At 37.7% G+C, this 26,759-nt stretch overlaps 1 protein-coding gene across 7 annotated transcripts in view; it reads right to left on the minus strand.

The window, feature by feature from the left end:
* Positions 1 to 903: 903 nt before the first annotated feature.
* Positions 904 to 26,759, minus strand: part of eif4h (eukaryotic translation initiation factor 4h) — a 31,414-nt gene continuing 5,558 nt past the window's right edge. Inside the window, exons 2-8 of one of the 7 annotated variants that reach the window (NM_205695.2) lie at positions 22,592 to 22,779; positions 21,646 to 21,710; positions 18,126 to 18,219; positions 12,053 to 12,124; positions 8,516 to 8,680; positions 3,397 to 3,512; positions 904 to 2,259 (exon numbers count right to left, since the gene is read on the minus strand). In NM_205695.2, the coding sequence (NP_991258.2) occupies positions 2,254 to 2,259; positions 3,397 to 3,512; positions 8,516 to 8,680; positions 12,053 to 12,124; positions 18,126 to 18,219; positions 21,646 to 21,710; positions 22,592 to 22,779 (706 nt within the window). In that variant the 3' untranslated portion in view covers positions 904 to 2,253. Of the gene's footprint in view, positions 2,260 to 3,357; positions 3,513 to 8,515; positions 9,305 to 9,546; positions 12,125 to 15,754; positions 16,702 to 16,886; positions 18,220 to 21,645; positions 21,711 to 22,591; positions 22,780 to 26,759 lie in introns of those variants that run through there. The other 6 variants (NM_001197328.1, XR_015508440.1, NM_001197329.1 and 3 more) reach the window with 6 other exon arrangements.

The following is a 26,759-nucleotide window of genomic DNA, read 5'->3' on the forward strand; positions in this document are numbered from 1 at the left end:
AATTTCTGTTTAACAGAGATTTTGACATCACATTTCTAAACATAATAGTTTTTATTTTATCTTTGCCATCATGACAGTAAATATTTTACTAGATATTTTAAAGACACTTCTATACAGCTTAAACTAATATTTAAAGGCTTGTTAATTAGGTTAACTAGGCAAGTTGGGGTAATTAGGCAAGTTATTGTGTAACTTTTTGTTTTGTTCTGTAGACTATTGGAAAGAAATATAGCTTAAAGGGTCTCATAATTTTGACCTTTAAAATGGTTTTTAAAAATTTTAAAGTGGGTTGTATTCTAGCCGAAATAAAACAAATAAGACTCTCTCCAGAAGAAAAAATATTATTATTAATTTCCTTGCTCTGTTAAACATAAAATTTTTTTTAAATAAAAAAATAAAAAATCAAAGGGGGCTAATAATTCTGACCTCAACTGCTTTTTTTTTCAAAATAATTTAAAAAAGTTCTTTAAAAACGAAATTATTTTACAACAAACTAGTTATAATATTAGTTATGAGTAGTTTTGCTAAAGGTTTTTAGATGTGTTGGTGATTGGATGCGTTTTTAATCAATTGGGTAGCTTTACATAAAGGAAAATTAAGACCTGTTTAAAATTATTTAAGACCTACAAGACAATATTTCATTGAAGACCTTTTAAGAACTAAAATTGTGCATTTTAAAATTTAAGACATTTTAAGACCCGGCGGATACCCTGTGAGTTCAAAACTCTTCAAATGAGTAGATTTAATTTTTAGTCAATTTTGAGGTAACTACACTCATTTCTTTTGATAAAGTTGACTGCTAGGTTTTACAGTTGAACCGTGCACAAGGGTTAATTCATCAGAAGATTGTTTCCCCCGCTAAATAGTCACTGTGTTTAGATCATTCACACCCCAAACCCAGATTCTCCTCTTGAAATCTTTTATTCTTCTTCACATATGCAAAACAATCACTCATCACGTGTCTCCAAAACCTTCCTGTGTTTGCTTCAGTGTATAGATCATTGTTGACTCAGCCAAAATGCTGTGTGGCACTGATAAGTTCGGTTACCTTGTTGGTGAAGTTCAATGACAATTCCCCAAAGCTTGAAGCTGCGGCGATAAACCAACCGAAAGGTTGAATTTGGATGAAACATTTCTTTCATTTAAACGAGTTAAACACCGTATAGCATCACAGGACACAGAATAAAATCATCCCATGTCAACACATTCATTTCAAACACTGTAAGATGATACAATTTATTGCCGTAAACAGTGTAGGAAAATGAAAAACCAATGAATAAAAACAGCCGACCTCTATAGTACAGTAAGAAAACCAAAAAATAATGAGCTTCCTCATTTAGATCCAGTAAATCGTGAAGAGAAGGGTTTTGCGGCATGGATTTCCCCATGAGGGCTCTACACTCGATCCACTAGAGATGAAACTACAGCGCCTGGTGTGTCTGGACATGTGTGAGCAGTTCATTTGTGTTCAATAAGCTTGGAAAGGCAGTAAACATGATGTTATGGACCATAGCTTCTACTGTTCCTGTAAAGAAATGCATTGGCGTCAAGAGGTGGATGCTGCTGTAGACTGTAGACCCATGTGTCACCAACCAAACCTATCATGCATGCAACGGTGCTCTTCTAAATGAGTGAGATAGATGTGGCACATTGTTCCTGAAAGCTCTGGATGAGCCAAATTTGGTCAAGCTGCGAAAAATCTTTCATAAAGACAAAAGCAAGAAGTCAAAAATAAAAATAAAATAAAAAGCTCTTCACTTTGAAATGGTTTAATTAAGAATCAAGCTCAACGTTGTTGTCGGTTTTTTTAATTTTCAAATACAGTAAAGAAATTTAAAGAGCAAAATATAAAATGACACGGCGGCTTTTATGCCCACGCGTCTACAAATTCGAAACACAAAGATACTTTGGAAAGGGAAAGAGATCTTGAAGTCCTTAAACACAATGGTATCAACCTGGAAATGGAGTTGTCCTCCAAGTTAGGGTTCTCTGAGGCGTGTGGGAGGAGTCAGCAAAAACAGGCAGAGGCGGAGTTAAGACTATGCCCCGCCCCGTTCTAGAAGACCCACCTCCACAAGCTTTTTTTTTTTTTAAAAGCCAATCGGAAGAGGGCTCGTTTGGATTCGAGAGGAGACCAGCACCTCGTGCCTCTGCCTGCGTGCCGCTGGGAGACGTCTTTGAAAGATTTTATGGTGATCAAAGCCAGGATCCAGTATAGCCTTCCGGAATAATGCAGCCACACTGACACAGATATTAATTCTTAAGAGAACGGAAACATAAAACAAGAACAAAATGGTTACACAGGGTCCGGAGATGATGAAAAGTTGCACATAATATTAGAATCAACTAAACACAAACAGGTGGGTCAAACTTGCGTCGATCTAGCTACGTAGTAACATCGGAAGATGCGCGGCTCCCAACACACCGACTGTACAACTGGACTAGGTTGTGCTTTAACGCGCCAATTTACAGACACAAAAAGGACTAGGGAGAGGACAAGCACCACAAGTACAATCCAGTGTGCATTCGAAGGTTTCGCGTAAATGTTCGAATTGGCGGGGAAATAAAAAAATAAGAATAAGAATAAAAAAATATGTGAGGGCTCGTGTCGCTGTTGGAAATCACACCAAAGTAGGCCACCAAAAATCCAAGGAACAAAATACAAACAATGGTAGTTCTATCCGATTAACCTAATACTGCTTTTTCGGAAACGCTAACGCGAGTCGAATGCCGACCATTGAAATGTTAACTAGCTGCCCTGCAATACAAAGCACACAAATCGAATCGGTGTTATTTTTTCGCACAATGAAAAGGCTCGACTCTTTAGTCTACGTCGATTAAACAAGCCAAAGAAAAACATTTAAAAATCACTTTCCATTCCATTTAACGGAGCAGCTCAAAAACAATCAAAACAAAAGAAACGCTTGAATCTCACCGAGGACGTGAAAGAACGTTCCCCCACTGAAAACTACAGTACAGAGCAGGCACTAATTACAGGGAAGCAAAGGTGGACATAAAACCATTGTTAAACAGTTTTGCCATGCATTCACGAGCTGCTCGTTGGTGTGCGCAGGTGTCATGACGATCGGTCAATGTGGGCGTGGTCTTTAGATTTGTTTTGTTTGTTCTCCGTTGAATAAATATATAGTCACGCGATCTGAATTCAGAAGGATGGACTCGGTTCATCTCTAATAGGTAGGCATGATGACAGAGGTCTTATCGCATTCCCATTGGCATGATACGCTTTGTTGTCGTCGTTTGTTGTCCCTGTACCTCGCCCTTCCCTCCCCCATTTACCCCTCCTCTTCTTCCTCTCTCCCTCCCTCCCATTCTTCCTTCCTTTTGGAGCGCCGAGGGAGGCTTCAGTCTCTCTTAGTGTTTGTCTTTGGTAATTACCTCCTCCCTGGGTTTGGCACCCCCAAAGATGGCCGAGTTGGGGTTGGCCACTTGGTTAAGGGGACCTGCCACTGTACGTGGCTTCAGCTGTAGCCTTGGTCTCTGCGCTCTTTCCTCTGCAAACAAAACAAAACATAATTGAGACAGTAGGTGTGAGTATTGTATGTTTCATGTAATTGACAGAAACTTGACGTCAAGTCAACATGAAATCAATTTAGGGCGTGCTCACACGATGCTATTCGAACCGTGACCAGGCCAGTTTACCGGATCGTTTGAGAAGTGCGAGTGCTCTGAATCGGGCTCAGGCACGGTTCATTCGGCCAGCCCTGCCCCGGTTGGAAGAGGTGTGCCAGAGCGTGGTACGCTTGCGTACAAGTACAAAACACGCCTGAGCCTGAAACTGAAAGCGAAACGTGACTTTTATTAATAATTTATTAATAATTCTTACGGTTCAATGAATGCAAACTATCGTAGATTATTAAAGACACAAACTCTTCACTGCACGACTGCCGCACCTTCAGCAAACCTCCTAATTTCCTGCAACACGAGGTCAAAAGTTGCTGATCTGTTCGGCAAAATATTGGCCTGCGTGTCACTGCATATCAAACGACTAAAACGACATAACTAAAGAAATCTCCACTGTGCTGAACGAGAGCGCCCACTGAACAGTGCATCATCGATGACGTAAGTGTGTCCAGGCCTGAATGTAATGTAAGTGGGGGCCGTCGGGGTAGACGGAAAAGGGGGGCAAGCGTGCTTTGGCCTGGTTCAAGGCAACTGTACATAGAGCGAGTACGCCCTTAATCAAGAGAAATATTTAAGAAACAATTTAGGCAAACTTAAATAATATTAAATTGGAATGAAGTATATGCACAGCTAGTGTTTTCAGCCAATGATAAACTTCCGGTAAAAGGTTTGTGTGGCTATTTTTAATTTCATAAGGTTCCTTTTACAGCATTGATGCTGTAACGCAATTACAACAGTTAAATAGAAAAACGTGATGAAACGCTGTGTAAACAAGCACTGTCTGAAGCAGCAGGCTAGGTCAGAAACTTCATTGAAAATACCAGTGTTGGGCACCAGCACCACAACAATTAGTGACGCTACTAGCTCATCTACAATTCTCAGTAGCATAGCAGTAGCAAAGCTATTTCTTTTTTCAGTCAAGCATCGCAGTAGCATCTACACAAGCTACATTTACTAATCGCGGATCAATACTGATGGAACAGACATTTAAATGCATATGATGGAGAGAACGACGATTTCTTTTTTTTTCCTATTTTACAACAAACTTTTTGGTGCGTTACTGCCACCTCTCGCTCTGGTCGGTGATGTCGCCAATCAATTAGGTGAACGCGAGACACTTGATAGAAAGATGACTGAGGGAGAAGAGTTATTTCGGAAGCAGGATTCCTCGAGACCATACCTCGAGAAGTACATGTTAAGATGCAATAACTTTAATTCTGATATTGTGCTCAAAAAAATACTTCAGTCATTTATACTAACTAATGTTTTTAAACTACAGAATAGTTAAGTACTAATATATATATATATATATATATATATATATATATATATATATATATATATATATATATATATATATATATATATATATATATATAAATAAAAGTCATGGCACTACATATATTATATAGTTTATAATATAGTATAATATGTACTGGTAAACTGGTAATAACTAGACCTGGTAATGACTATTAGTTCATGATAGTTACTAATGATACTACATTATGTAGTGTAATTCATTAATGAAGAGTTGTAAATAGATACACAATATAATGCTCATTTCTAAATATTTTCCATTTACTATAAATTACTATAGTATTTTAAATGTGTAACACCTGGTTTACTGGACTTTTTGTTTTTGATGTAACTAAGCTACTTTTGCCATGTAGCTTTTAGCTATTCTACATTTTCCAGAGAGTAGCTCTGGCTTTTAGTGTAGTTAAAGCGCACGTGTATGCTACAGCGCAGCCTCTGCGTTGACGCATAGCTCTACGCCGTGGCTGACGTGCACCTCTCAAAAAATTTAACTACACGTAGTAATGATGTGTAGCGCAAGCTCTGTGATTGGTCAGCTTGGTATGGCTGACAAGTCTGGGCGGGACCGATAGCTGCGCGAGCCCGATGGAGCGATTGTTCACAAGTGTGGAGTCCCGTGAAGGAGCTCCGCATGGAAAGTTTTGTTTTGTGTTTACCTCATGGTTAAAGTTTTTGCACGTCCGCCGGTTCCTGCCTCAAAATGTGCGAGCCACTTGTATATTAAGGAAGAGTTCTCAAAAAACAAAACACCAGTGAAGAAACTCGACACTGAGGAACATTAACACCTCACTGCCAACTAGCGTTTCGGAAGTGTTATTGCAGAACAGAAACAGCGCTACGCTACGCTCAATGCAGGCACTGTGAGTCACGCCGATCACTTGACGCACAAGTGTAAACCGGGCTTTAGCTGAAGACTGATAATAAATCGTGTCTAGCATGCTGTCCCGGGAGAGAGCCCTGAGCTCAGAAGATCTGCGAGCCCGGGGCTCTCTTCTATTTCATTGGGAGAGAGAGGAGTCTGAGCTCAGGTAGGTCTCGAGAGCTTCACCAAATTCGTTTGCTCAGCCTATTCCTTGATTATTAGGGAGACTATACCAGCATACGGCTATGTGGTGAACACCTAGTACTAAAACACTCATACACTGTGCCAATTTGGTTTATTCAATTCACTTATACTGCATGTCTTTGGACTGTGGGAGGAAACCGGAGTGCCCAGGGAGAACATGCCAACTGGCACAGCCGGGACTCGAACCAGCATTCTTCTTGCTGTGAGGTGACAGTGCCAGTGCCATGAATACAAACATGGTGACTGAAAGAGAAGAATAGTTTCATAAACATCCGTCAAACAGCCTTCTCCACAAGAAGTGTCACTGCATCACATCTTTACAATGTATTCTATTTGCCTGGTGACAAATCAACGTCTAGAGCAGGGGTCATCAATCTCGGCCCTGGAGTGCTGGTGTCCCTGCAGGGTTTAGCTTCAACTTGCTTTAACACACCTGCCTGGGTGTTTGAAGTATACCTAGTAACACCTTGATTACCTTGTTCAGGTGTGTTTGATTACGGCTGGAGCTAAAATCTGCAGGACACCGGCCCTTTAGGAACAAGTTTGGTGACCTCTGGTCTAGAGAGTCCAGCTCAACCCTTTAGGTAGCAGATTATTGTGCCAGGCACCCCAACAGAAGGGAACCACAAAAAACAATTATTGAGTCCATATTGATTTCATGTTGACATACAGTTAAAGTGAGAATTATTAGCCCTCCTGATTTGTTAGCCCCCTGTATATTGTTTGCCCAATTTCTGTTTAACAGAAAGATTTCAGCACATTTATCAACATAATAGTTTTTAATAACTTAATTTTTAATAATTTCTAATAACTGATTTAAAATTTGACTAGATATTTTTCAAGACACTAGTATGTAGCTTAAAGTGACATTCAACCCTCTACCGCATGCATTATGATAAATCTATTTAAAAAATATTTGACTGTTTTTCCTTTTCTTAAAACGGCTTAACTTCAAGAGCTGTAAAAAATAAATAAATAAAAAAATTTTTTTTAAAAAGTTGATTTTTTTTTTTAAGGGTGCTTTATGAAATTTTGCCAAATGGCAACAACGTCCAACAGTGAACCTAGAAATTTTACATTTAAAACTTTCCTTTTAATTAATAATTTTGTTGTTTGAAATTATTTATTTGGTGTTGCAGTATTACAAGCTTCAACACGGAACCTATAAATGACACCTTATCCATACTTTACCACAACTCATATTCCAACAGCTTTCATTCATACCACTCTTTTTTGCTGAATATTATTAAAAACAAACCTAATATTGTATTATCATGCATACAACATCCAGTGAACATAAATATTTTCTCCTATAAATATTATAACAAATAACAAGTCTAGTATATCCAGATGCATCAGAATAATGTAGCAACTAGCAAACAATGTTTATATATATTTTACTATATACTATGCTACATCTTATCTGCCTCTGAGCTAACTTACCTGAAGTGTCTCTATCATTCTCATGGTCACTAAAACCCATCTCACCCTCACTTTCATCTGCAGGAACAGCCAGATCTCTCCTTTTCTTCTTTCACTCACCTTAGAACATGGTGGTGCTCGCTAATACGCTGTTCCCTGCATTCATATCAATTCAAAATTGTATTGCCATAAAAACTAGATTTTATCCATAATGCAAATGCCATTAACACATGACTGGTCAACATTATATTCCTAGCATTCATGTTGTTATTGTTACAACTTAAAAGTTCACAGCTGACCTTGCTAGCAAGCTAACCCACTGCAATATTGCATGTTCGACTATTGGACAGTGTCGCCATTTGGTAACATATATATTTGATCAATTTACAAAAAAATAATTTGATTAACAATTTTTTTTGAGTTTTAAATATGTCATCATAACTTACTGGAGGTGCTGTTTCAGATTTTTTTTGTGGATCTGAAAATTTGATCAATTGTTTATATTGACGTTTACATTTGCATTCTGCAGTTACTCACAATAAACTCCAGTCAGTCAGAAATCACCCTACAGAAAAACACAGCATGTCATGTGACTTAACCAAAGCACATCATTGGCTACTCTAAGTTCTTCTCGTCCCCCAAAAAAATGTAATGTTGGCCTTTAAGAAACAGTGGCAGGGAAATTAACATAAGTATCATATTGCCATATGGTTACACCGTGGAGTAGAGGGTTAAAGGCTTAAATAGATTAAGTTAATAAGGCAAGTCATTATACAATTATGGTTTGTTCTGTAGACAATCAAAAACAAATATAGCTTAAAGCGGCTAATAATTTTGACCTTAAAATGTTTTTTTCAAAAATTAAGTGCTTTCATTCTAGCCGAAATAGAGCAAATAAGACTTTCTCCAGAAGAAAAAATATTATAGGAAATACTGTGAAAATTTCCTTGCTCTGTTAAACATAATTTAGGAAGTATATGAAAATAATAAACTAAATTCACAGGAGAGTTAATAATTCTGAATTCAACTGCTCAGTGTATCTGTTTTGAGAATGAATAAATGTGACACCATCAGATGGTTCTCTGAAGTCTGTCTGGCCTCCTCGAGGAGGTCCATCTCTGAAGCGTCCCATGCCGCCGCCGCCACCACCTCCACCTCCTGCACCCCCCCTTCTGTCGCCAGGGCGACCGCCTCCTCGACTCCTCCCACCCATGAAGTCATCATCTCTAAATCCTGTGGAGAGAGAGAGAGAGATATCTATGAGTACCATGTGGCCTACTCTCCCATTCCACGGCTAAGCTGTACTAAAATACTGATCCAGGAAAGGTAATACACAATAGAAGTTAAAGCTTGAAATGAAATGAAAAGGTAAGCCTGATCCCAGATCAGTATTTATAGACAACTTCTATTTGGAAGGAAATCTGACTTCACACCAGCAAGGAGACTCTGCAGACACATGACTGATGGTAATGAGATGGAGTCCCGGAGAGATCAATGCTCAAAAATTAACTTAAATATATGGAAAAATTAACATAACATCAAAACAGACAGTAGCTCATCATCTAAATACTGTAGCTCAGTCCTTAGAATTATATTTCATTAAATATTCTGGGTTATTCTCATAAAGGTTTGTTAAGTGAGACTAATCCCCTTGATAAAGTGATCAATAAACATGTTTTTTCTAATTGAATAAAAGACACATTTTATACAACAGTTCTCTCTGCTTATCCTGTCTGACTGGCTGATAGCGGTGCGATATTCTAGTAATATCAGAATATTATACTGTATATTTAGTATTCAGTCAGTATATTATACCTGGTAACACTTGACAATAAGGTTCATTAGTTAATGCATTTACTAACATGAACTAATCATGAACGACACATGTACAGCATTTATTAATCATAATTAAACATTTACTAATGTATTATTAACATCAAAGTGCATGCTTGTTAACATTAGTAAATGCACCATGAGTTAACATGAACTAACAATGAACTACTGTATTTTCATTACCTAGCGTTAACTAACATGAACAAATGCAGTAGTAAATGTATTGTTCTTTGTTTGTTCGTGTTAGTAAATGCATTAACATTAACTAATATACCTTATTGTAAAGTGTGACCTTATACCAATATACTATGTATAATAATAAATAAAGCCTATTGACAAGAGTCCAAACACTTTCACTACAGCACTCTTAACTTTATTGTAGGTTCATGTCAGCCCAGAGCTAATAGATAATATTTACTAACACATTAAACACTTTTTATTATTTGTTAAAGTGAACATTGAGTTGAATAAATGCTTTCTAAGTATTTTTTCATCTAACCTAATGCAGTTAACAAATAGATAAACTAATAGATAGAACATTAAACATGGTTTATAATGACAATTATTATTATTATTAAAAAACAAGATTTGATAAATTGTTAAATGTGATATTTGTGGTCAAAACAAAACTCTACTGAGAACAATAATAAAACGAACAAATTCAAGATGCTCCTATGCTCATCCATGCTAAGCATGTTATCTTATAATTCGTTTTATTTTCGGCTTAGTCCCTTTATTAATCTGGGGTTGCCACAGCGGAATGAACCGCCAACTTATCCAGCATCAGTTTAATGTAGCGGAAGCCCTTCCAGCTGCAACCCATCTCTGGAAACATCCATACACACTCAAACACTACAAACTATTCAGCTTACCCAATTCACCTGTACCGCATGTCTTTGGACTGTGGGGGAAACCAGAGCGCCCGGAGGATACTCACACAAACGCAGGGAGAACATGCAAACTCTACACAGAAACGCCAACTGACCCAGCCGAGGATTGAACCAGGGACCTTCCTGCTGTGAAGCGACATCACTACCTTCTGCGCTACTGTGTTGCCTGTTATCTGATCATTTTTGCATAATGAGAAATACTTTGCAATTGTCTGTGATCCTCAAATTCTTTATAAAATGACCATGTAGAGCCAATAATCTATTACTAAAACCCAGAGAGTTGGAATTCTTCCCCATTTCACATGCCACACCTCCTCCAGACTGGTTGAAATCTTTTTGAGTGGTTTTATATTTCCTCGGTTTGGAAGCGAAATGATAAACTGATTTAATTTAAGATCGATAAACAAACACTTCACTTCTTTGGAAAAATTGTACGTTTTACAAGTCACAGAGTTAAACAGTTGAGTTTTACCATTTAAAAAAAAATCCATTAAGTCGATCTCACAGTCTGGCAAGAGCACTTTTAGCTTAGCTTAGCATAATTCATTAAATCAGATTAGACCATTAGCATCTCTTTTTTTTTTTTTTAAATATATTTTCCCCCATTCACTCTTCTGTAGTTACATTGTGAACTAACAACGATCGAAAATGAAAATTATTTCTGTTCTATGCTCAAGGGTTTCATAATCATCTCAAACATGTTTACTGATCATTTCTGCATAATAAAAAATACTTTATAATTGTCTGTGATCCTCAAATTCTTGCTCAAATGATCATGTAGTGTCAATTATAAATAACTGAAACCCCCAAGGGTTGGAGTTCCTGCCCATTTCACACGCCGCACCTCCTCCAGATTGGTCAAAGTCTTTTTGAGTTGAGAGTCTTCATATTTCATCTGTTTAGAAGCTAAATGACAAATTGGTTTAATTTAAGTAACAGCGGTAAACAAACACTTCACTTTTTTGAAAAATGGTAAATTTTACAAGTCAACTAGAGTTTAACAGTCGATTTTAACCATTTTTAATCCATTCAGCTGATCTACCGGTCTGGCAAGAGCACTTTTAGCTTAGCTTAGCATAATTCATTGAATCAGATTAGACCATTAGCATCTCTTTTTTTTTTCTTGATGATTTCCCCCATTTACTCTTCTGTAGTTACATTGTGTACTAAGAATGACCAAAAAAATGAAAATTATTTCAGCTCCTATGCTCAAGGGTTTCATAATCATACCATACATGTCTAATGATAATTTTTGCATAATTAGAAATGCTCTGTAACTGTCTGTGATCCTCAAATTCTTGTTAAAACCATCATGTAGAGCCAATTATTAAGTACTAAAACCACCGAGGGTTGGAGTTCCTGCCCATTTCACCCGCCGCACCTCCTTCAGATTGGTCAAAGTCTTTTTGAGTTAAGTACGTCTTCATATTTCATCTGTTTAGAAGCTAAATGACAAACTGGTTTAATTTAAGTAACAGCGGTAAACAAACACTTCATTTTTCTGAAAAATGGTAAATTTTACAAGTCAGCTAGAGTTTAACAGTCGGGTTTAACCATTTTTAATCCATTCAGCCGATCTACCAGTCTGGCAAGAGCACTTTTAGCTTAGCTTAGCATAATTCATTGAATCAGATTAGACCATTAGCATCTCTCTCTCTTTTTTTCTTGATATATTTTCCCCCCAAAATGAAAATTATTTCAGCTCCTATGCTCAATGGTTTCATATTCATACCAAACATGTTTACTGATCATTTTTGCATAATTAGAAATGCTCTGTAACTGTCTGTGATCCTTAAATTCTTGTTAAACCATCATGTAGAGCCAATTATTAAGTACTAAAACCCCCGAGGGTTGGAGTTCTTGCCCATTTCACCCGCCGCACCTCCTCCAGACTGGTCGAAGTCTTCTCTGGAGTCTCGTCCCCCTCCTCGGGCCCCACGGGAGCCACCGCGGCCTGAAAGGGACACGGGCTGTTTAATAGGGGCAACAATTCAAAGCGGAGATCAGCGTGAAACAGAGGGCCAACCCCAGACAACGCTTCTACTGAACCAATCAGAGATTGCTGCTGACAGGAAGACACCAGCCGGAGAGGGAAGTGTAGCCTATGGGAAAGCACTCCGTGTGTTAGAGGGGAAGGAAGAGGAGCTACAAAGAGTTTCTCTATTGAAGGGTGAGGGAAAACAGAAGAACAAAAAGATGAAATATGAACAATGACTGTGAGAAACCCGGCTTAGGAGCAGCGAATGAGAATTGAAGCTGTAGAAGCGATGCAGTCATGCAGAAGAAGCACAGAAGACAAAAATACCACCAAAGCACACATACATATCAATACTGAGCATTGCTTGGGGTGGGTGGTTAGACCAACATTTTGGTCAAGGCTCTAACTAAACTGATCATAAATTCTAATAACACTAAAGATGGCTTAAATCAGTGGTTCTCAAACTGTGGTAAACGTACCACTAGAGGTACGCCGGCTTTCTTCTAGTGGTATGCAGAGAAATCGCTGAATAATTCAAGTAAAAAAAAAATTTGCACACTTTTAACCCTTTGCCGTGTACGTAGGGCTGGGCGATTTAGCAAAAAAAAAAAAAATCTAGATTTTTTATAAAGTTTGACCGATTCACGATTTCGATTCTTTTTTTTATTGTGTAACTTTTTTTATTGTGTAACTAGTCTTCTCAAAACATTACAACAACATGACTGAAGGTAACTTGAAAAACCATCTGGTTAAGGAATATTTTTAATGGGCATGTCCAAAAAAAAAAAAAAAAAAATTTCGGTCAAGGTGTAAATAAATGTAAAACAAATTCACGAGTTAAATAGCATTGCTGAAGATTTGAATAAAAAATATTTGTGTAAATATTGCAGTTGCAGGAATACAGAGGTATTTTTTGCAAGTTTTGCTGAGCCTAGGAAAGATTGGCTGTCAGCTCGGCTTTGACTTTGTCTTCTGATTGAATGTCAGGTTGTAATGCTGCTGCCTTTTTCTTAAAAAGATACAGTGGAAGTAAAGGACTGAACATGGAAACTACAGCCTAATTTAACCCAATGTATGAAGTTGTGGACGTATAGCAAGAGCAAATAAAAGCACCAGATGTGTGTTTAATATAAAATAATATATTTAATCTATTTTTCTTTTTCCCCCTTTTAAATACTGATCATTCGATGCGCTTTGCTGCACTCTCTGTATTATGCTGCCTGATCTGTCTGGTTTTCAACTAGGTCCGCTAAATGACGTCATGGGGGCGGGTACTTTCATTTTCCCTGCTACAGTGAGTCCCTCACTTCTACTTGTGTTCAAACCAAAAGGTCGGCGCGGTTTTTCACATGGCAGGCTTTTACGTCCTTCATACATGTTGAGATCGAGTTTATCGACTTGATGAGGAAAAGTCTTGACAATCCACACAGATGTGCAACAAGTAAAATCCTACATGACTTCACGCTTTAACAGGCAGTCAAGCAGGTCGCACACCAGAAGCGCCGCGACACGGCGCGAACGTGACAGTTTAAACTAACACACACCAAATGCGCACATTTGCATGATATTTAACATGAAACTAATCAGATGGCGCTCTGTGAGCCGGCTGAAATGAGAACTGCTTCGTGAATTGTGGCTGGGGGGCGCCGGTGTGTGTATAGAAACCTGTTTAGAATTCTAAAATCTATGGCGTGGTGCTGCGCGTCCCCGAGAGGCGCTTCTGGTGTGCTTCCTGCATCATACAGAGAGTGAACCAAAGCGCACTGGTGCCATTATAATGTATTAAATTTATATATTTTTAAAAAACGCAATTACTCGATTTAATTCAAAATTAAATAGTCTTAAAACGTAAATTCGAATTAATCGAAAAAAAAAAAAAAAAAAAAAAAAAACGGAAAAAAAAATAATAAAAATCGCCCAGCCCTACGTGTACGATAACACCGATTCGATCAGTACATTGATTTTAATAGGTTTTATTTAAAATTTTTGATGTTTATAATGTATTCCATCATTTGTTACTAATTTCCTCTCCATTGTAGCTCATTTTCTCTTCATTTTTGTAACAGTTGTTGGGGTGTATTTTTATATCCCAATGTTGACAGGTATGGTTTAATCACTTGCTTTTTTTTTGTTTAATCACGTCCTCAACAAAGAGTACAGAATACAATATAATTTAAAAATTATAACAATTAAAATTAATATTAAAGCGACTTTTGTATCAATAAAACACATTAAAAACGTGTGTTTATCCCATTTTATTGACTATTGTTAACTCTTTTATTGATTACTTCCTGTCATTTTTAGATACCATATCACATTTCTATTTGATTTGTTATTTGAAAGGATTTTTATAATTAGCATCGTAGTTTGTTAATTTATTTATTTGTTTGTTTGTTCATTCATTCATTTATAGAATCAAAGGAGGATTCGGTTTGTGAGCCTTAAAGCTCCCTCTAGAGGTCAACAGTTGAACCCGCCATTGCTGTGCTCAAGTTTAACCACTAGATGGCAGCACAGTAAGCAGATCTAATTTTTAATTTATGTAAATCCAATTCATAGATTTAAAATACAAGTTAATGTTTAGATTTCAAAGATATAAATATGTTGCATGTATATGATTTATTCGTAAATTTAAAAATGTATCAAAAAGAGTTTATATATGAATATGATGACATATATCTCATATCTATGAGGTCCAAGGAACATTTCCAGGTTTTGATAACCAGGCTACTATGTGATAACACTTTACATTTAAGTAGAGAAGTTTTATTTTTACTTTTTAAAAACAGTGTCAATTTAATTAACTTTTAAAAGGACATTTTAAACATTGACTTCTTTTTTTATATACTGTAAGCACAGTGCAATGTTAATGTTTAAACGATTTATAATATTTAAAGTGGCTGACGATAATAAATATTCTTAATAATAGGAATTAATCTGCCTGGGTTTTTTAATGCAGTGCTGTAGCTGCTTAATTAGGCCTACTATGCTACTGTACTTCAATACTGGTTATTATAGTCAGGGTTTTTACACCTTTTCCAACTTCAAATTCCAGCATTTCAAGCACTTTCAAGGTGCAATTTTCTGCTTTTCTAGCACGGTAAATTGCATTTGTACATGCTGTATGTACTTTTCACATCTGAATCCATTGTGCTATTTAAAAAAACACAATATAACATTTCAACAAAGTGTTGAATACTTCGGAGCATATATTTATTGGGATAGTCCACCTAAAAAAGCTAAAAAATAAATAAATAAATAAAAAAGTTCAGTTATTGAATGAAGTTTGATCTCTTACACAAAGCTAATATCTCAAAAAAATAAGCTTACAGCCAGATTTTGTTTGGGTGTAGTACCAAACTTTCATGACGTCGTTCATTATATTTCATGTGCATTGCTGTTCAACATTCATGTAACAACAACTTAAATGCCTAAAGTAGAATAGAATATTCTTGCTGCAAATTAATGAACTGTTCATGTATCACGCATTAATGCTACTCTGTAGGTTTATTGTAGACATTCATAAATATTCCTAGCAAATCTAATAATCGCTGGAGACATACTCGTTACATAAACGCACTAAATCACACTCAGCAGCGTTTATTTGAGAGCGCACAAGAAGATCTGCGCGTCCTTGAAGCAGCTTATATTTGAGGGGGCGTGCAAGAAGTTCTGTGCACGAGCAGAGGAAATCAGCGCAAGCACAGAGATTAGGCTATTACATAAATGCGATCCCGACTTCTAATACTGCGCTCACAACATTTGTCATTGAAATAAAGCCACAGGTAGTTAGTAGATCAGTGTAAAAAAAAAAGGCCTGCCTCCACATCTGGAAAAAAATCCTAGAGCAAACACTGAATCTAGTTCCAATTTATACGTATATCCATGTAAAAATTTATTTACATAATGCTTGCACCCCACTAATAATGTGAGAGTATGTGATTGGCCAAGAACAAAAAAGTAGTAAATAACCTATTTTCAAGTACACAGATATCAGTTTTCCATGACTTTTCCAAAACTTTGTGGGTTTTTCAAAACCTTTCCAGGCCTGGAAAATGCCACGTCAAAATTCCATGACTTTCCCAGGTTTTCCATGACCGTATGAACCCTGTTATTATCATCGTGATAATATTTTTTTCTATATTTTGTGCAGCCCTACTAGTGATTATTTTCAAGTGCTGTGTAATAGCACTGCACCAGCTTCAACCATGGTAAAGCAGCAAAAGTCCTTGATATTTACACCATTTTATTTTATTTATATGCTACTCCCATGTCCACTAGCAGGATACTAGGGCTGCTCGATTACGGGAAAAATCATAATCACGATTATTATTTTGGTCAAAATTGTAATCACGATTATTTAAAACGATTATCAGTTGAAGTCAAAATTATTCGCCCTTCTTTGAATTTATTTTTATATACAAATATTTCCCAAATTATGTTTAACAGAGCATTTGTTTTTACAGTATTTCCTGTAATATTTTTTCTTCTGGAGAAAGGCTTATTTGTTTTATTTCAGCTAGAAAAAAAAGCAGGTTTAAATATTTTGAAACCTATTTTAATACCTCAATATCATTAGCCCCCTTAAGTAATATATACGTTATATTGTCTGTAGAAGAAACTACTGTTACATAATGACTTGCCTATTTACTGTAATTAAGCCTTTAAATGTCACTTTAAGCTGATTACTAGTATCTTGAAAAATATCTAGGAAAATATTATGTGTTGTCATGATAGCAAAGATAAAAGAAATCAGTTATTAGAAATGAGTGATTAAATCTTTTATGATTAACCTGTTTTAACTGTAAGAAAAAAAATTAACTACAAAAGTCCTTCAGTCAAGAGCAGTGAGTGGATTTTGTCCTTTTGTTGTTTGATTAATAATAAAAACAGCAGCAGGAATATCGCACGCTGTCACTTTAATAATAGTGCGGCTCCGATATGACTTCTCTTTCACGTGTCTTGATTCTCAACTTGTTTGTATATTACACAAATGAGGATTAATATGAATAATCACTAAACACCGCGCATGCATTTGACCATTAAATCGCTCGCATTAAGATGGGGTTAGATGTCCGTGTGCTCTGTTGTCCGAGGCTAAGCGCGCAGCACACACACACAACAGCACGTGCTCTTTCGCGCTTTTAAAAATATGAATGATGCGCATCCCATGCTGCTCAAGTTACATTAGGGTACATGCTTTTAGTCACTTTCACGTGGAACTGGAAAGGAGGCGGTATATGATGGAATAATCGTTTATCTCGATTAATGGTTTTTTATGATCGTTAGAAGCCGTAATCGAAATCGAAACCGGATTTTCGATTAATTGCACAGCTCTACAGGATACAATAGTTCAAATCAAAGTCATCCGAAGACAAGAACATTAAGATTTTAGGACGACACTAATGAAAAGTTTTGATCCTCTACAAATGCTGACTAGCATGTACCATTGTTCAGGTGTTTCACACTATGTTTTACTCCTAAACAAACAATGATTGTGAATTAAAAAACTTTAAAAGACGTTCAAAACAGAAAAGGATCTTTACTTAACACTGTGTTTAAGCTGACTGTTATTATCTGTGGGCTGCCTTCATGCAAAAACAGCTTGTCTAATTTGTAAGCAAATATTATGGACCACCTCTTCCCCTGAATACAAATGCACAACTGTGAATCCGTCACTCGATGACCATATGACTCAGCTACTGAACACAGGTCATTAGTTCCAGGGATGACTTATTTTAAATGACCCAAAAACTGCCCTTTCACAAGGAGTTACTTAAATAAACGTGCATTTAAATATGTCTAGAAGGTAACGGTGTCTCTACAGTACATATAATTGGACCCACCAGCCCCAGCATTGCTCACATTGCTAAGAATAAAAACACAAAGCAGCAGAAAGTACACATATCGACAGGAAGACATGAGTAAGCGGCACTAACAGACGTAGATGATGAAAGGAGTATCAAGCAGCCAGTACCTCTGTCGTCTTTCCGGAAGCCAAAGCCTCCGCCGCCACGTTCTTGCCTTCGGCCCTCTGCGATGTCCACCCTCAAAGATCGATCTCCTAACAGCTGTGGAAGAAAGATCTCCATCAGAACAGACTCAATACAACAAACGGTACACTAAAACTCGGCTCACGCAGTCATGCTGTGCGTTTTTGAATAATTTAACAATGCAAAACGATTGTAGCATGTCAGATTGTGTGAATATGAAAATCAAGATGCGGCAAACACAGACACACGCTAGAAAAGTCACCAGGGCTTGTATGAACTTTGCGTACGCCAGAGTTCACACTCACGTTTGGATTTACTAACGATAACGTAAAATTGTGCATTGGTCCACGCCAACTTCATGTCTGGCGTACGCGTGTTTCGTGTGTGTGTTTTTTTCCATTGGCAACTCCTAGAGGCAATTACGTTAAATTGCACACTACAAAGTATCGCACCAACAAAGTATCTTGGCAACTGGTTCTTTCCAAAGGGAACTGGCAGATCGCTCGGGGTTAAGCCAGTCGTCTTTGAGCCGTGTAATGGCAGCTGTATGGGATGGGATCATCCGCATGTCTAGCAGGTATATAAGGTTTCCACACCATGCAGTTGGCCAGCCAAACATTAAAGCGCAATTTGCATCGATCACCGGTTTTCCTAATATAATTGGAGTGATCAACTTCACGCACATTGCTATGAAGGCACCATCTGAAGACGAATTTGCATATGTGAATAGGAAACATTTCCATTCTATAAATGTGCAAATAATATGTGATGCTCAAATGTGATTGGGCAGCTGGAATGCCGGTGATAAGAGCAGAGGGGGGCTGCTGTACAGCCCTAACAAAGTGTTCCCACAGACACAGATACTACTCCAGACAGTAGTGTCGCCCACAATTGAGGCAACTCTCTCCTCAAAGGGTGTAAGTTCAGCATCCCCTGTTCCCCTGCCTGTTCTACACTTTGATGGTGCGCCGCTGTTCTCCTCTTAACCTGCACCTTTACATCGGACCATTTCTTTATTTCAATTCCCACACAGTGCGATGTTCAGACCCAACTGCGTTAACCGCGTCAGCTAAACTCTCACTATTTTTTTCTTTTGTTATTAATTCCAGAGGACAAACTTGCAAATAAAATCGTTTTTTCCAGTCTATCTCTGATAGGAGCACCTCCAATTCACATTCTGTGAATTTTCTCTTTTTGCTTGCTTTTGCCATTGCGGTTTTCAAAGTAGAGTCATTATCATATTTATTAGGGGGAGGGGTTTTGCGCTCGTGTACGTGCGCTCAGTTTCACGTTAAGTCGGATGTACAAATATATGCGTGGGATTCCGCATACACAGTGTTTCATACATCTTTTTTTTTTTTTTACCATGTACGCACATTTACAGCTGTCCATATGCAATGTTTTAGTATTAACTCAACGCAAATCTTTGTACATGAGGCCCCTGGAGTTTGACGTCATCCATCAGTGACACTTTCCCCATTCAAGTTCTGACATGCTCATGGCAAACACAAATAATCTGTAACAGTAGTTTTGCTTACAGCATGCTTTAATAGTAAAAAAATCAGGAAAAGTATGAATAAACTTTATTTTTTAATAAACCACCAGAAAACCTCAATAAAACATTGGTCGTTTCTCTTTATTTCCCTGCAGATTCATTTTTAAACGATGTACAATGAACCCTTTTTTACAAGACTCTTAGGACATGTTTAGCTGTCATCAATCAGCGTCTTAAAACCTTGAAAGATTTTAATATTTAGATTTTTTTTTTAAACATGAATGGGCCTGGGATTTTACTGGGATTTTCACGCACAACCATCAAAAAAAGAGAAATTATCCAGCGAGCGGCAGTTCTTTGGGCACAAATGCCTTGTTGACGCAAGAGGTCAGAGGAGAATAGCCAGATCAGTGGATCAGTCGGTTCCAGCTGATAGGAAGGCAAAAGTAAGTCAAATAACCACTGCAGGTATGCAGACGAGCATCTCTGAACACACAACATGTCCAACCTTGAGGCAGATGGGCTACAGCAGCAGAAGACTACACCGGGTCAACCACACCCGGGGCCAGTGTGCGAGATGCTCGGGACAGTAGACAGCATCATTACTGGCCTGATTGGGCTGCCTTGTGAGTCAAGTTTAATTTGGCTTTGACTGTTGTCAGTTGCATGCAAATACAGTCTTGGGGTGCTTTCACACCTAGATGTTCTGTCTCGCTTGCCCAGTTCGTGCAGTTCGTTTGGCATATGTCTATCCTTCATAGGCCTGATCGGGCAAATAAAAAAAAATACTTAGCGTTGAACCCTGCAACAGAAGATTGGGGAAAACGTTGCCTGATTTGATGAGTCTCGATTTCTGCTGTGACCTTCAGATGGTCGGGTCAGAATTTGGCGTCAACAAAATGAAAGCATGAATCCATCCTGCCTTGTATCAACAGCTCAGGCTGCTGGTGGTGGTGTAATTGTGTGGGGATATTTTCTTGGCACACTTTAGGCCCATTAGTACCAACTGGACAGGTGTACCTAATAAAGGTGCTGGTGAGTGTATATCTAATAACTGCCAATATTTAGCCAAAAGCAGAAGACTCTTACATTACATATGATAAATATGCAAAAAAACACATCTCTACTATATCTAGTTCAAAGATCAAATTGAAGCACCCAAGCAGCTGTATTCAGCAATTGCATTGCTTTCCCATGCAACTGTAACCTAGCAACACCTGCCCCTGTGATGATGCAAACATTTTGCGAGTCAGAAGCCAAAAAACACTGTGTGGGCCAATTGAACTCGAATGCCAACCAGGAAATTGAACCCTAAACCCTACCACAGCAGCAACCATCCCAGACAAATGTAGACATTAAACCTTAGCATAAATTTGTATTGTTGGCGCACAGCCATGTTTTCAAACTATTAGAACTAATCTTAGAAGAGATAGTAAAGATTTAAAAATGTTAACTGATCAAATCAGACATAATTTTTATGTCCCAGTCTACATTCTGCCCAGTTTCAAACATGAATCCAACCATATGTTTAAATGAGCACAACATAGAATATAAATAGCCTATCACTGCCAAATTATGATGTTTTTTTTTTTAAATGTACAAATCTTGATATCATAAATGAATGCTTAAATTAACAAAATGGGTTATTCACAACCTCTAAAATACAGTAAATCGCAATATTATAAATTCAAGATTTTATTTGTCTAAAACAATTAAAAATCTGCCTTAAAGTCCAACTGATTTAAAAATGTCTACTTCATATACCTTAACTTTTAGATCTATATTCAGCTACAGTGTCACACAATGCTTCAGAAATTATTTAATATCCAAAATGATCAAGAAAAATCCTTTATCAGTGCTGAAAGGTTTGAACAAATTCAAAGAACAATATACTCAAGCTGCAAATCTTTGTAAAGGTATTTACTGTAATTAAATGTGTCTTTGCTGACCCCAAATAATTTACTGACCATAAAAAAAAAAAAAAAAAGTAAATTATGAAATTAACTTACGGCACCGTCATATGTCAAAGCCTCTTTCAGAGATTCCAAGTCGTCAAACTCCACATAACAGAAACCTGGGACAAGAAAAGAAACAATTATATAAAAAAAGCTTTATCTGCAGTTAAAAAACTACCCTAGAGCACCATCTGCTCTTTAAAAATTAGCCTAGAGCGCCATTTGCTGTTAAAAAAAATAGACTAGAGCAGTGTCTGCTGTTAATAAACTATTCTAGAGCGCTGCCCTGTTAAAAAATTACCCTAGAGTGCCATACACTGTTAAAAAAACTAGGCTATGGTCCGCTGTTAATAATTTAGCCAAGAGCGATGACCTCTGTTAAAAAAATTATCCTAGAGTGCCAACCTCTGTTAAAAAACTAGACTAGAGCACCATCTGCTGTTAAAAATCTAGCCTAGAGCACCATCTGCTGTTAAAAATCTAGCCTAGAGCACCATCTGCGGTTAAAAAAAATAGCCTAGAGCGCCATCTGCTGTCAAAAAACTAGACTAGAGCACTGTCTGCTGTTAAAAAAAACTAGCCAACAGCACCATCTGCTGTCAAAAAACTAGAATAGAGCACTGTCTGTTGTTAAAAAAACTAGACCACCATCTGCTGTTGAAAACTAACCTTAAGTTACATCTGCTGTTAAAAAACAAGCTTAGAGCGCCACCTGCTGTTGAAAACTAGCCTTGAGTGCCATCTGCTGTTAATAAAGCCTAGAGCGCCATCTGCTGTTGAAAACTAGCCTTGAGTGACACCTGCTTTTAAAAAAACAGGCCTAGAGCAGCGTTTGCTGTTTTAAAAAAAGAAGTTGTTTCCCAGTACATATTTAATGCATTTTATGTCTAAGCCTGAACTTGACAAACTACATATAATATGCATATATTATGTATCCTTTTCAAGTCCGACCTTAAGAAGTGGGGGGAGTTTTAAACATGCAGCATGCTGCAAAGCCTACCTTTGAACTTGTCTGTCTCTTTGTCTCGGACTAGTCGAACGCTCCTGACGCTGAGGTCTCTGAAAATGGCATCTATGTCTCCTTGCACTGTGTTGAAGGGCAGGTTGCCAACGTACGCTGTGTAAGGAGGCTCTGTGGGAAGTTCCTTCTGCTTTCGGGGTCCGCTTGGGCCACCACCACCTCGGGGTCTGCAAAATAAAAAAAGATAATACTAGATTGATTAGCTGCAGTTCAATTAATGATTAATTCCATTCTATAGTTGTAAATTGATTTTAAGAAACTGATCATTTAAAATGTAGAGACTACATTAAGATAGAACATAGAAAAGAAGAAGATTGAGAGATATTAAAAAACTGCAACATAAATAAAAAGGTTGTGTTTTAGGACTTAGGGTCCCAAGGCTGGAATTGCTCAGAGCCCCAAAATCACTAAATCCGCCCCTGACCACTGATTTGCCTAATAGGGTATGTGCAGAAGTATGCGGAAAGACTTAATTTTGCAGTAACCTGGGTCATGCGTTTCCGGCGAACAGTATGCAAAAGTGTAAATTGGTTGTTATTGCGTTATTTCAAGCAAATTCGTACTTCCGGTTTGAAACGAATTTCTGAAGCTGCGTCACGGTCATGACATAATAGCGTGTATTCCAGCGTGCAGACTGGGCGTCTGTGCCAGAGTGTGTCTTATTACGTCTTACAGTGTGCTGCATTAATGCATGAGTAAGGCTTGGTTCAAACCAATCAGCGCGCTCTATTGTGCAACTTCATTAATATTCATTACTGTCACAGTGTTTACACGACAGAGATGCCACGTTGTGTTGGCAAAACAAGCGTGAAGTGTTGCTTTTATAGTTTGCTGCAGTTAAGTTTCGTTTTCATTTTCTCTCTGTGAGAGCGCAGACTCACGTGTGGATTAACAGTGTACGCGACGCTCGACAACAAAAACTTACGTGTCTAAGGAGGCACATTGTTTACCCGAGAGCTGTTTTCATCTGCAAACGCTGAGATCCGGATTCGCTTGTAGTATTCTCTTCATAAAGACGCGGCTCTAGTTGCTGGTGATTGTCCTGTCTCTACAGATTTGGTAAGTGAGCGACCAGTGCTCTTTGTTTATTCAGTTTGTTTGTATCGAACTAAGTTAACTATTGCACGAGTGTAAACATGTTAGCACCACAACCAAACTTTAACCTCGTGTAGGGTTTTCACCGCATTTAGTGACCGGAATAACACACGCGACTCTCTGACACTACCTGCTATGTGCATCTAAGTTTCCGGGAAATGCGGAGGTTTTTTTTCTCCCATTCGCCGTGCGGTATCAAACACTGCATGAAAAATACACGCTTAGAGCAGTTCCTCGAATCAAATATCTCGTTTGTCGCGAGGGACATGAATGACTTCCCTGAATGAAAGAGCCAAACTGCAGTTAAAGTCCACCATTTAATAATTTAGCAAATAATTCGACTACGGATGTCCTTGTAGGTTAAACACCATCCCTTTCTACTGTGTGTGTGTGTGTGTGTGTATTTTGACCCTGAAACTCGCCCGTGCCCAAATAGACACTCCCACACCCTCCCACTTTTCTTCCTCCGACACCCCCCCCTAAACAGAGCTGGACACGCCCACTTTTCTGACTTTTTCCAAAGTAGAGGTGTGAAAACACCCTGCTGAAACGAGGGGGTTTCATGGCCCTTTAAGGTCTGTTTTCTTTAAAAACCAACAATCTTCACTGCCTGATAGAAATATGATATAAAGTGGGTCTGTTGTACAAGCACAGCATTAAATAAAATTTTCCCGCGCCATCTCTTTACAATATGAACATTAATTTTACTCCAGTTTTTTCAATGGAGCTTTAGCGCTAGCCTGTCAATACTGATGGCCGCGTGCGTGTAAATGGCTTTCATCTCGTTTTATGCTTAAGCAACTAAATGAATGCTGAAGTCTATTTAACGGATTATATTTTAATTCCATTACAACATTGATGCTGTAAAATTAACCTTATAAAATAGAAAAAGGTCACATTAACCATTTACAGGAAGTTTATCAGTATGGGAAGAAACACTAGCTGTGCATATAGAGTGGAGGAACTATGACGTCACCTTGTAGGCTAATCGCCTGCTAGCATAAAACTGGTTCCCTCAAAATCCATAGATTTTCTTATAGGCTTTTCGAAGATTGCAAATAATGATCTCTGTGTTTAAACCGTTCATTACACTTACACGTTTTGTCCAGTTAGATAATCCTCACACGAAAATACAACTTTGAGCACTTTTACATCTTTAATGCAAACGCAAGAACTGAAAAGCTAACATAAGGCTATAAACGGACTACTGAGCCTTCAGGGGAAGGTAAGAAAGAGAGGCTGCACTGGTAAGCAGTATCTTTATAATATTTTTAATTAAAATAAAGGATCAACAAATTAATATCTCGACAGCCTTTACAAGTGAAGGAATTATCTACACACAACATGAATTCCCAATTAGAAAAACACAACAAAATATAAAATACTAAGAAAATACTTAAAAAAACAGACAAATCCAAATGCCTGTATAATGTCTCCGACACCGCCTGAAGTCCCATTTAGCAACTTGATAGCAACAGTCTTTTTAAAGAAGCTTAATTAATTTGCAAAATCAAGAGTGAGTTGTAACTGATTATATCGTAGAATAAAATGTGAAAGTATCTTAAGTTTGTGTTAGTCACGAATCTTATTTAAGCGATTTAACTGAAATCCCACTGAAAAAACCCATTGACTTTGACACGAGGGAACCGGAACTGCTGTAATGCTAACTCGCTTCCGGGTTTCTACATACAAATTGAAGTCATAGTTCCTCCACTATACACTATTACCCCAATTCACCAAGTTATCAAAGCTAACCTAGTTAAGCCTTTAAATGTCACTTCAAGCTGAATACTAGCATCTTGAAAAAATATTTAGTCAAATATTATGTGCTGTCATCATGATGATGGTAAAAGAAATCAGTTATTAGAAAATGAATTATTAAAACTATTATGTTTAGAAACGTGTAGAAAAAAAGTCTTCTCCGTTAAACAGGAATTGGGGAAAAAATATACAGGGTGCTAATAATTCAGGGGAGCTAATATGTGAAAACTGCTCAATAAAACAGCTACTGACAGTATGTTTTATGAAATCTATAATGTATTTGATTGTTGGACGACTACTTTGCTTTCTGTCTGTAACACAAGATTCAGTTCCATTTGAAGCGAATCAGTGAGCGCTTCTGGTGGGATGTGATATGCCAGAGACATTCCTCTGGTGTCAGAAGGAGGCCCTGAGATGAGCTATAGTGTGACATGACATCTCCGCTCTACCTTATGTTTTCAGACCTGTGCTGTCCAAAGCAAATGGGAAGTTACTGCTGCTGAGCAATGCCAGCGTTATGGATGTGACGTTTGCAGGAAAAACTTAAAACATAAATGCACAGAGAAAGTATGTTAACAAGATAATGAAACATGTTTCTATTAGAACATGTTCTATTCCAAAACAGCTAACCACAGAGTTATGGGGTCAGAAAAACATCAAGCTTTATATACATTTTATAGTTTAAACGAGGAAAATAAGCCAGTGTTATGGAGGTTACCCAAATGTTTGTGAGTATACAAACAAACTTTGTAGAAATAATGTGAATTGAACTGCAAAACCCAAAAGAAATGATAACAAAAAAAGAAAGAAAAAGTTGGCTCTCTATACAGGGTTCATACTAGGGGCGCACGATTGATCGAAAAAAAGATCACGATCTCGATTCGACCCTACACACGATCTTAATTAAGCTTTTCTAAGATTCAATTATATTTACAAGGTCAGGAGAGAAGCAAGGCAGTCACACAAGTCTTCACAGGAACATTGACACCTTCAAATGGCGTTAAAAGTGTTACAAACTATATTTATAAAGTATAATTCACCCAGAAATGTGATTTCTGTCTTCGTGTAATACGTATTCACGTCCGCTAAATCATGCGTGAGCTGACCACGAGCTACCGAGAATGCATGTGTGTGCACGCAGCACACCAATGATGGCTAACGGTACTTAAGTGAACAGAACCTGCATAGGCTGTGAATAACAAGTAATAAAGTTTTAAATAACGTTCAGTTTGTTGCACAGAGCGATCGTTTGAGAGCCACGTTGAAAGAACGATTTGCCTGTGTGTGTGTT

The sequence above is a fragment of the Danio rerio genome, chromosome 15 (genome assembly GCF_052040795.2).
Source record: "Danio rerio strain M-AB ecotype USA chromosome 15, GRCz13ab, whole genome shotgun sequence".
NCBI classification, from domain to species: domain Eukaryota; kingdom Metazoa; phylum Chordata; class Actinopteri; order Cypriniformes; family Danionidae; genus Danio; species Danio rerio.